We start from the raw sequence: 11,941 nt of genomic DNA, 5'->3' as shown, positions 1-11,941 counted from the left end.
CTATGGTAACACCGTAACCAATCAGACTCAATGCACCAAACAATCAACATCCTTTTCTCACACAACATAAATTGTTGCTTCTTTTGAAAGTTGGACATCTTGCATCTATCCAGATAAATGCAAGATCAGAAGTCTAAACATCTACATCATTCAATCAGTGAAATAACCACTACATTCACTGGTCTTACTGTTGCATTTTTTCTACATTAATCTCTACTAATGAAAACCTACAACATCTTGCAGGAACCATTTATTTCTGTGCCTTCCTGATACTGCTAGCTTTATAAACTATGCAGATGTTAGCTTTGTTACCTACATAACGTTCACTTAGACTACTGGTTCCTCCCCCTCTTTGCAGTGAAATTGTTGTTCTAATCATATATCATTAGGGAATCATTTATCATTCTATTCCTATCTCACTCCACTTGAACCCTCCCAATTTCTTTTAATTATTTCACGAGATGTGGGAATCACTGGCTACGCTAGCATTTATTGCCATTGCTTATTGCTCTGGAAACAAATGTGGTGAACTGCCTTTTGGAGCAGCTGCAATCCTTCAGGCTGTAGGGACACCCGCACCTCACATTACGGAGGGAGTTCCAGGATATTGACCCAGCAATAGTGAAGGGATGATAACAAAGTTCCACATCAAGTTTGTGTCATTTGGAGGGTAACTTGCAGAAAAGCGCCAGATCTTCAGGTTTAATGGTGTCAGTTAAGTGATTTGCCTTGCTGAGTAAAGCCCTGAAAAATAATCCCTGCTATTCCTTGACTTGTCACAAAAATTACATATTTCAAACAGTGCAGAGAATTCCTCAATGTGCCTGTCTGTTTAGACACACTTTGGCAGAAAGCACAGACCCAGTTTCTGAACTTGACAAGAATTATGATTCATTATAATTAAACAGATTCCAATTACAGATAAATAGGAACAGTCCACATACAACTCCAATTAAAACTCTAACCTTCTTATAAAACTCTCCCTGCAGACAGATGCAGGCACACAACAAATATGAGTGTCACAAACTATAGTGGCACTGTGGCTCTGTGATCAGCATCAGGGACCTGGTTTCCATTTCGGCTTTGGGTAACAGTCTGTGTGGAGTCTGCACATTCTCCATGGGTCTACATGGGCTTCTGCCGGTTTCCTCCCACAGTCCAAAGGACTGCAGGTTCGTTGCACTGCCTGCAGTTAGGTGGGTTAGCCATGGTTCAATCAAAAACCCATGGGCTCTGTGTGGGATGCACTTCAAAGGTCAGTGCAGACTTGATGGGCTGAATGTTTCTCTATGTACTGTAGGGATTCTAAAGGTAGATAGAAAGGTAGTTGAATGGTTCCTATCCCCAGTGGTTGCTGAGATGACCTTTGTGTCTTTTTAAGAGTTGCTGCTCCTTGATGTTCCTTCTCCAGGTCCTTTCACTTGTTTGCAGAAGACACAGGGTTGGTACTTACAAAGTTTATGATTTATTGATTAGAAGTCACAGTGTACAACAACTTTCGTCAGGCTTGAGGTGCTCGTACTTCAGAGAAAAGCACAGTTCCTGCCTTTCCGGAGATTCGATATCCTCTGACCAAAACTTAAACACACTGTAGTTCCGCTATCCGGGAGCCAATCAAATTGAATTGAATTTATTTATTGTCATGTGTACTGAGCCATAGTGAAAAGCTTTGTCTTGTGAGCAATACAGGCAGATCACAGAGTTAAGTAGCATAGATAAGTAAATCATAGGTAAACAGCGGCAAAAACCAAAACACAGGTACAGGCAAACGCTAAGAGTTTGTGAGTCCATTCAGTATTCTAACAACAGTATGATAGTAACTGTTTTGAAACCAGCTGGTGCGTGTGTTCAGGCTTCTGTACCTGCTAACCGATGGTAGATGTTGTAGAAAAACATTGCCAGGGTGGGATGGATCTTTGAGAATGCTAGCGGCCTTTCCTTGACAGCGGGCCTGGTAGGTAGATTCTATAGATGGGAGGTTGGCCTTTGTGATTCTCTGGGCCGAGTTCACCACTCTCTGTAACTGTCTCTGATCTAGAATGGTACAGTTACCAGACCAGGTAGTGATACATCCAAACAGAATGCTCTTGATCATGCACCTTTAAAAATTGGCAATGGTATTTGCTGGATTAGTGGTGCTGGAAGAGCACAGCAGTTCAGGCAGCATCCAACGAGCAGCGAAATCGACATTTCGGGCAAAAGCCCTTCATCAGGAATAAAGTTGTCATGCCAAATTTTCTCAGCTGCCTGAGGAGGAAGAGATGAAGCTGGGCCTTTGTAACCAGTGCGTCCACATGAAGAATCCAAGAAAGCTTGTTGTGGATGATCACTCCCAGGAGCTTGACTCTTTCCACTTGTTCCACCTTTGTGCTGTTAATGTGTAGGGGAGGCATGAGCAACATCCCACCAAAAGTCAATAATGAGTTGCTTGGTTTTGCTAGCATTGAGAGCTAGGTTGTTCTCAGTGCGCCATTTTTCCAGGTCTTCCACCTCCCGTCTGTAGTCTGTTTCGTCGCCATCTGAGATTCGACTGACTATGGTGGTGTCGTCAGTGAACTTGTAAATGGCATTAGTCTGGTGTATGGCAAGGCAGTCATGGGTATACAGTGAGGACAGTAGGGGGTTGAGTATACACCCCTGGGGGGCTCCAGTGTTGAGTGTTAGTGAGGATGAAATATTGTCCCCAATCTTCACTGATTGTGGCCTGTTGGTCAGGAAACTGAGGATCCAGTTGCAGAGAGTGGGGCTTAGTCCGAGACCACTAAGTTTAGTAATTAGGCTCGAGGGGATAATAGTGTTGAAGGCTGAACTGTAGTCAATGTGTAGGATTCTTACGTAGCTGTTCTTGGTGTCAAGATGTTCTAGGGAGGTGTGATGGGCAAGTGATAGGGCATCTGACGTGGATCTGTTGATCCGATAGGCAATTTAGAGTGGGTCAAGAGTAGTGGGGAGGCTGGAGTTGATTAATGTTATGACCAGCCTTTCAAAGTACTTCATGACCACCGACGTTAGAGCCACTGGGTGGTAGTCATTGAGACATGCTGCATGAGCCTTCTTAGGCACAGGGATGATGTTGGCCCTCTTGAAACAGGCAGGGACTGTGGCCTGCTGCAAGGAGAGGTTGAAGATGTCTGAGAAGACATCTGCCAGTTGATCTGTGCATGCTCTGAGTGCACAGCCTGGTACTCCATCTGGTCCCATCGCCTTCCTTGGATTCACACAGAGGAAAACTGATCTGACCTCTGATGCAGTGACTGTTGGGACAGGTTCGTCAATCACACAGTTGTTGGTAGGCAAGGATAGCTGGTCATTACATCACAGTCCAATCAGCTACCTGTTGGCAACTGAAACGTTTTGCACACATACTATAGCCCCAGCTCATCCATAGAAATCTCCCCAGCTGTTTGAACATAACAGTAGTGTAAACAGCACTTACAAGATTGGGGGTCGGTTAGCACAATTCATTGGACAGCTGGCGTGTGATGCAGAGCAAAACCAACAACATGGCTACAATTCCCACACTAGCTGAAGTTACCATGAAAGACTTTCCTACTCAATCCCTCCCCTCACCTGAGAGGGGGCGGCTTCAGATTATACTGCCACCCCTTCCTAATCTCTCCCCAATGAGAGAGTGGTCTTATCCTCTGGTATGATTACAGAGACTTTACATTTACAGGTAACTTGCTTTTAAATGGTGCAATAACCCTTTCCACAATCCATGGTTTTTAAAACAGTCCATCTAAAACCAACAATATGAAAAACACCATTAAGGGACGACACAGTTGCTCAGTGGTCAGTACTGCTAGCTCACAGTACTCCTGACCTGGGTTCAATTTCACCCAAGGGTGACTGCCTGTGTGGAGTTTACACATTCTTCTTGTGTACGCATGAGTTTCCTCCTACAATTCAAAGATGTGCAGGTTAGGTGGATTGGCCATGCTAAGTTGCCTGGTAGTGTGCAGGACAGGTAGATTGGCCATGGGAAATGTGTGGAGTTATGGAGATAAAGTACAGGACTGGGTGTTTGGAGGGTCAGTGCAGACTCAATGGGTTGAATGGCCTTTTTCTGCAAGGTAAGGATTCTAATTTTTAAAAATGTATGAGGAAATATTGATCACAACAGCAGGGAGAACTCCCCATTCTGCAGAATAGCACCCGGAGAGCAAATGGACCCAAGTTTAACGTACCATCTGAAAGGTGGAGCATCTGACAGTGCAGCATATACTCAGCATAGGACTGAATTATCAACCTGGATATTATGCTCAAGTGCCTTAAAGTTGGGCTCGTCAAGAACTCAATATGGAAGTACTGAACTAAGTGTTCTCACTTCATTCCTATCAGTTTTTGCCTGTTTCCTTCCTTTCAAATTCAGCCTTTCCTTTCGTAGGTCACAACAGTCTTGGAAACAGGGAGTGAAGTATCACAGTGCTTATCCACTCAGTTACCACAGTCCTGTCAGAGGTCCAAACACTGTACTGTTTGTCTACCAGCAGATGGCCACATTTCACTGCACTACACCATCAGTCTCTCCTTTAAATAGCAGCACCAAGTTCAACTTTACTGATTATAAACCCCCTCAAGGACATTGATTCTCTATAGTACTCCCAGTAGAATTTATTACAAGTCAAACTTTACTAATACTAATGAAACCTTACACATTTTCTGGGCTTCAGACGGTAAGTAAACAAAATATTCGCACCTGTTTCCCTGTGAAGTCACATTTTACTCTTATTTCCTTCATTTAATTAGTTTCATCAGCCCCCCCCCCCCATTCTCAATTCTCCTGACATAGGAAACAGTTTCTCTGTTTCTAACTGATCAATTTTGTTTAAATATTTTAAGTATCTTGTAAAATAATCCTTCAACAGTAACCTTATTCAGTACCTTTACAGTCATACTCTGATTGGCCAGATGAATGAATATCCCCCCTAACTATGGACAGCAAAACTCGAAAAGATATCTGACAGAGTTTCCAACCTAATTACTTAAACTTATTTCTCAAATCAGACCTACAGTTCTAACTAGATATTATTAAAACTGAAAACAAAGAACTAAGGATGCCAGAAATCTGAAACAAAAACAGAAACTGTGGAGGATCTCAGCAGATCTAGCATCTTAAGACTTAAGATATAGGAGCAGAATTAGGCCATTTCGCTTCCATTCAATTATGGCTGATATGTTTCTCAACCCCATTCTCCTCCCTTCTCCCTCGGTCTTAAATATACTCAATGGCTTTGCCTCCACTGTCTTTTGCAGCAATGAGTTCCACAGATTCACCACCAACTGGCTGAAGAAATTCCTTCTCTCTCTCTGCTCTAAAGGGTCATCCCTTCACTCTGAGACTGGTCTCTCCTATTAGTGGAAACATTGTTTCCATGTCCACTCTATCCAGGCTTTGCAATATTCTGTAAGTTTCTATGAGATTTCCCCTCATCCTTCTAAACTCTATGAAGTACAATTGAGTCTTCAACTGCTCCTCATATGACAAGCTCTTCATCCATAGGATCGTTCCTGTAAAACTGTTCTGGACTCCCTCCAAGGCTAGCATATACTTCCTTAGATTCAGGGCCTGAAACTGCAGTCTGACCAGAGCCTTGTATAGCCTCAGCAGTACATCACCGCTGTTGTATTCTAGCCCTCTGGAAACGAATGGTAACATCATATTTGGCATCTTACCTGCCAAGTGAACTTGGATGTTAACCTTAAGTGAATCCTGAACCAGGACTCCCAAGTCACTTTGTTCTTTAGATTTCCAAAGCTTTTTCCCATTTGGAAAATAGTCTACACTTCTATTCCTCCTACCAAAATGCACAGCCTCATACTTTTCCACATTTTATTCCATCTGCCACTACTTTACCCACTTTCCCAGCCTATCTAAGTCTCCCGCCTCCTCAACCCTGCGTGTCCCTCCACCTATTCTTTGTGTTATCTGCAAACTGAGCAAAAGTGCCCTCAGTTCCTTTGTCCATATCATTCATGTATGATGTGAATAGTTGTTGCCCCAATACAGATCCCTGCGGAACTCCAATTGTCACCCACAGGTTGCTATGCTGAAAAAGACACCTTTATCCTGACTTTTTATCATCTGCCAGTTATCCAATCCTCTATCTGTGCCAGTACTTTGCTCCTAACACCATGGATTCTTACATTCTTAGCGACACCTTGTCAAAGGCCTTCTGGAAATCCAAATAGATCATGTCCCCTGGTTCTCCTTAATCTAGCTTGCTCATTATATCCTCAAACAGTTTTGTCAGGCATCACCTCCCCTTGATGAAGCTATGCTGACTCAGCCCTATTTTACCATGCACTGCCATAATCTTATCCTTAATAACAGTCTCTAAACTCTTACCAACAGCCGAGGTCAGGCTGACCACCTCATAGTTTCATGTCTTCTGCCTCAGTGCTTCTTACACGGGGCTGTTTCATTAGCCATTTTCCAGTCCTCTGGGACCCTCCCAGAAACCAGTGATTCCTGAAAGATTATCACCAATGCCTTCACAATCTCCTTGGCTATCTCCTTCAGAACCCTGGGGGGTAGTGCCTCTGGTCCAGTGATTTTCAGCTTCTCCTTGCCCCGACTCTCTTGAAGTTCTGGTGTGCTGCTGTTGTCTTAATTCAGCTCCTCATTATAGAGGAACCTCGATTATCCGAACGTGATGGGCAGACACTATTTCGTTCAGATAATCGATTAAATGCCTTTCTTCTGGGGCTCGGAGTTTTTAAAGTCTGCTCCCCGTTCAGGAGACTGCAGCAGCACACTGCACACGAGGCCCCACCCCTGACCCGTGCAACACCTGTCCCCGCCCCCAACACTGTCCCCCACCCCCCGACACCACGCCTTCGCCCCCAACCCAGTGCAACACTGCCCCCCGCCCATGACACCGCCCCCATACCCGACACCACCCTCTGCCCCCAACCCCATACAACACTGCCCCCTCACCCACCTGGTACACCCCAGCCCTTCACCGGGGCATCCGGACTGTACACCAACATCAAGAATGCTGCTGCTGCTGCTTTTGTGGGGTAAGATTCCAAATAGCGGGCACGCGCACACACACACACACACACGCAGCCACAGCCACCCACACAAACTTTTACTGCAACCTTTTGACAGGTTCCACTTTTACCCAGTTCAAGACAATGTTGGAGAGATTATCGGACGTGTGTCTTAGCATCTGTGATTGGCTCGATTAGAAAATATCTCATGATGGAGGGTAGATGAGTCAATAATGGCAGGCTGTTTGATAGTATGGAACTGAAGATGTGATTGTACAGAGTAGCACACCAGCACATGACGGTATATCTTTACTCTAGATTAGAGTGGTGCTGGAAAAGCACAGCAGATCAGGCAGCATCCGAGGAGCAGGAAGATCGACGTTTCAAGCAAAAGCCCTTCTTCAGGAATGAGTCCCTATTATTAATCGTTGTCATTTTTACTTTTCAAGCATTTGAATTGCAATCTTTATTGGATAAAAACAACACCATACTGTGACCAGTAAATAATTCCATGTTTTTAGTTACAGTGATTAGCACTGAGTTACCTAGTTGAAGTCTGATATTTCTAACACTGTCTGCACAGAGCACACCTGCTGGCCAATTCGTTTCGAGAGCTCCCAGGTTGCTTTGCACGGACCATTAAATGGATAGGAGACCACACTCTCCTTCCTGCATCACCTTCCTTTCTTGCCCTCCTGGACAGGCAGCAGGCCCTTCAACACACCCCAGCCTGAAATCAGGAATGTGCAGCTCGCGATAAACAGTGAACCGTTGTTATCCAATGCCCTAGCATGTCACCATAATACTTCTATTATAGGCACTCCTCAAAATGTCCAGGGTCATGCTGCACAACAGTCAGAACAGCTACCTAAGTGAGCAACCGAGTAAAGGAAGAATGTTAAAGTTAGGAATGCCGTAACTATCACTCTTAAGCCCAAAACAACCCAGTTTGAAAATTCCTGAAATTTGACCAATAATCCTCAAACCTTCCTAATGCCTGTCAGTGTTCAGGTTATTAACTGTCCTGCTTCTGATATCTGGAAATCCAACTAGCTTATATAAACCTTGACCCTGAAGTCTTACATCGTGCAGTACACAACGTTGTAAAGTTCATTTAATTCTTCCTTCACAGATGTTGCTATAATTTGCCAAATATTTATAGCACTTTGTATTATTTTCAATTTCTAGTATTTTGCTTTGATGTGTGTTAGTATCTGCTGCTGAACACAAGCATGGACAGAAACACAGAGCCTCTTCCCCCACATCACTCCAAACTGAGCAAAGGACCAGCTGGCAAAAGCACGGAACCTTCAGCGAAGTGGGAGAGCAAAGCTGAGAGAGAAAAGGAGCTGGCAGGACAGTGAGGGGATGGCAGAAACAAAAGCAAGGGGCATCATTTGAATATTGAAGCATTCAGTTCCTTCTCTAGGCTCTGAATGAAGCAACAGTTCAGAAACATCAGCTGTCCGTGTGGCAAAAACGTGTTCAGGATTGCCTCGATTCTGTCGGTCTTCAGGACAACATCATTGCCTTGAACCAACAGGTTCAAATGCTGCATGAAGTACTTCACTATCATTTTCAGGGTATTTTCTGCCAGCATTAGGTTCTCATGGGAGTCGCAGATCAGGGCAAAGCCCAGGGAAAGGACTGCCGCCCATACCACGGTGGTCTCCTCCACATAAATGTCCCCAGCTGGGAGGCGGAACACGCCCAAGTCCAAATCCTGAGAGCCAGCGAGTTCCTCGGTGATCACAGACCCAAAATCAGGAACGGGCTTCTCTGCAGCTTGGCGAGACAGGATACAAGAAGACTTCACCTGCCTGGAAGAGCAAACACAGTGAAGCAGACTCACCGATTGTGTAATGTTATCCTAATCAGGTCACACATCAGATAATCTCAGGAAACCCCACAGTGTTTTTACAGCCAATACCTTTGAAATATAGTCACTGGTCTACCAAGAAACAAGGGATAACTCCTCTGCAAGTAATGCCATGGGATCTTTCAACATCTCATCTGACAGGGCAAACAGATCCTCAGGTTAAAACTCATCCAAACACTGCACACTGACAGGACAGACTGAGTATTCGCTCAGTACTGCATTGGGAGTGCCAGCCTAGATTTCTTTTCAACTACAGTGGCTCTTGGTCCCACGGTTTCCTCACTCGAGAATTGAATATTGCTACCAAGCCACAGCTGCCTAGGCAACCTTTCCACATCTAGAAGACTGGACAGGATTTTACACATTCTGACTTTATCACCCAGAAAGATTTATGCATTTTGAATATCATCATCATCATCATTGATTTCCCACCATGCCCTTTTCAGTCTATCTGCCAGCTGTCAGCATCATCCCTAAATCCCTCGTTACACCTTCTTCCACATCTCCCTCACTCTAACCCCCACTTTAGTTCTCCACCATCAGAATCCCACACATCTCCTCTTTAACCACTTTCCCTTCCAGTTAAATATCTCTCCGTAAGAAACAGGAACAGGACCATTCAGCCCCTCCAGCCTGCTGTACCAATCAGTAAGATCATGGCTGATCCAACATTCCTCACGATACCGTCCCTCTGTTCTCACCTCCACACAGTTTCGCTCTTTCCCTCCATCCCCTCTCCCCTTTGCATCCCTCCACCCCTCACCCCTTTTCCTGACCTCTACAAACCCTCCTAACACCCCTCACCTCACCATATCCCCTCACTTCAATCCTCCATCCCCTCCTCCCCATAGATCCTACTCTCTTCACCTCACGCTCTTTCCCATTTAACCCTCTCTTCCCCTTTTAACCAATTTCCCCTTTAACCATCATTCCCCTTTCACCCCCTCTCCACTCCTCAAACCCTCTTTCTCCCCCTTAACTCCATCTTTCCCCTCTAACCCACTATCCCCATTAACCCTCTCTCCTCCCTTTAACCACCATTCCCCTTTAACCCCCTCCCTCCTTTAATCATTGTTCCCCTTTAACCCTCTCTCCTCTCTTTAACCACCAATTTCCCCTTAACCACGATTCCCCTTTAACCCCCTTTCCTCCCCTTTAATCCTCTTTACCCCCAAACCTTCTTTCTCCCCCTTAACTCCATCTTTCCCCTTTAACCCACGCTCCCCCAAGCCCCCTCCCCCGTTAACCTTGTCTCCCCTTTAACCCCCTCTTTCCCCTGTAACCTTCTCTCCTCCCCATAACCCATTCCCTTTCTCCTTTAAGAGGAAAGAGAGAGTTGGGGTGAGACGGGGTTACGGGGAAAGAGGGGGAGAGGGGGAGAGAAGGTTAAAGGGGAGAGGGGGGGTTAAAGGGGAAAGAGAAGGTTAAAGGGGGAGAGGGTTAAAGGGGAAAGAGAAGGTTAAAGGGGAAAGAGAAGGTTAAAGGGGGAGAGGGTTAAAGGGGGAGAGCGTTAAAGGGGAAAGAGAAGGTTAAAGGGGGAGAGGGTTAAAGGGGAAAGAGAAGGTTAAAGGGGGAGAGGGTTAAAGGGGAAAGAGAAGGTTAAAGGGGGAGAAGGTTAAAGGGGAAAGAGAAGGTTAAAGGGGGAGAAGGTTAAAGAGGAAATAGGGGATTAAAGGGTGGGTTAAAGGAGAGAGAGGAGGACAAAGGGGCTAACTCTCTCTCCCCTTTAACCCCCTTTCTCCCGGACCCCTCCACTTTTACCTGGCCACGGCCGCCAGCTGCTCCTTACTCCGCAATCTCTGCTGCTGATGGCGGAGTTCGGCCTCGGCGGGGCTCTCCCTGCCTGCCGGGCCCGGCTGCCGCTCGGCCGCCCAGCTGCGGGAGTAGACGAGGCGGCACAGCTCCCCAGGCCCGAGGGACAGCAGCACCATGCCCCGCACCATGATGGCGGCCGGAGCAGGGTGCACCCTGGGAACCAGGGGGGTACTCTCCCGCCCAGGGAAACCAGGACTACAAATCCCAGAGTGCCGCGCCCCGGGGACCGTTGTCTCCGTGTACCACGTGACAACTCAGCAGCACTCCCAGTGGAAGAATTAGGAACAGGCGGGCTGAGGATTGGGAAACTTATCAATGGACCATCCAACTGGTTAGATAACCCTAGACTAGAAGCACAATGGTACTGCCCCTACCTCTGAGCCAGGAGTTCCAAAGCCAAGCCCCACCAACTCCAGAATAATAAGTCTGAATAGAAAATGTTTAGAATAGAGGCAAAGGATTATAGGGTTGAAAAGGATATAAGGAAATATGAAATATTGGGAAGCATGCCCATTGGGTTAAGTTACACCTACTTCACTGCAAGAGGGCTGACATTAAGGCCAGTGAACTCAGGATGTGGATGGGAACATGGGAATGGGATATTATAGCTATTATAGAAACATGGCTAAGGGAGGGACAGGACTGGCAGATTAATGTGCCAGGATACATACAGTGAGGCTTTGTGGGTGGAGCAAATAAATAAGAAGGGGCTGGTGACATTACTATGGTTGTACTCTAGGCCACCAAATAGTCAATGGAATTAGGGGAACAAATATGCAGGGAGATTGGGGAGAGCTGCAGGAGTAATAGGGTTGTCAAAGTAGGGGATTTTAAATTTTGGAACATAAACTGGGACTGCCAGAGCCTTAAGGGCTTAGATGGAATGGAATTTGTTAAGTGCATTCAGCAAAGTTTCCTCAAGTATTATACTGAGGGTCCTACTCAGGAAGGGGCAAAAATCAACCTACTCTTGGGAAATAGGGCAGGACAGGTGACAGTGGGAGAGGGCTTTGGAACCGGTTACCATAGTTCTATTAATTTAAAAATAGTTAAGAACTATTCAACCTGTCTTCCTGTCTGAAATTTCTCATAACTGGAACCATGCTTGTTAATTGTTTCCTCACTGTCCTCTCTGAATCCTTACCACTTTGGTAACAAAATTAGGAAGGCAGATGATTATTTAAAAGGCTGTAAATTGAGAGAAGGGAATGTGAGTGTCTGAATGATCTGAGTGTCATTGTGCACCAGTTA

General features: G+C 45.6%; 1 protein-coding gene across 1 annotated transcript; it reads right to left on the bottom strand.

The window, feature by feature from the left end:
* Window positions 1-7,430: 7,430 nt before the first annotated feature.
* Window positions 7,431-10,848, bottom strand: ap5s1 (adaptor related protein complex 5 subunit sigma 1). The gene is made up of 2 exons (XM_072577149.1): window positions 10,637-10,848; window positions 7,431-8,816 (listed from the first exon to the last, which is right to left on the bottom strand). Exons 1-2 carry the CDS (start codon window positions 10,816-10,818, stop codon window positions 8,390-8,392), a joined length of 609 nt encoding a protein of 202 aa, XP_072433250.1. The 5' UTR covers window positions 10,819-10,848; the 3' UTR covers window positions 7,431-8,389.
* Between the last annotated feature and the right edge of the window lie 1,093 nt (window positions 10,849-11,941).

This window comes from Chiloscyllium punctatum, chromosome 1 (genome assembly GCF_047496795.1).
Source record: "Chiloscyllium punctatum isolate Juve2018m chromosome 1, sChiPun1.3, whole genome shotgun sequence".
Classification (NCBI taxonomy): Eukaryota; Metazoa; Chordata; class Chondrichthyes; order Orectolobiformes; family Hemiscylliidae; genus Chiloscyllium; species Chiloscyllium punctatum.
This window is presented reverse-complemented; position numbering and strand designations above follow the sequence as displayed.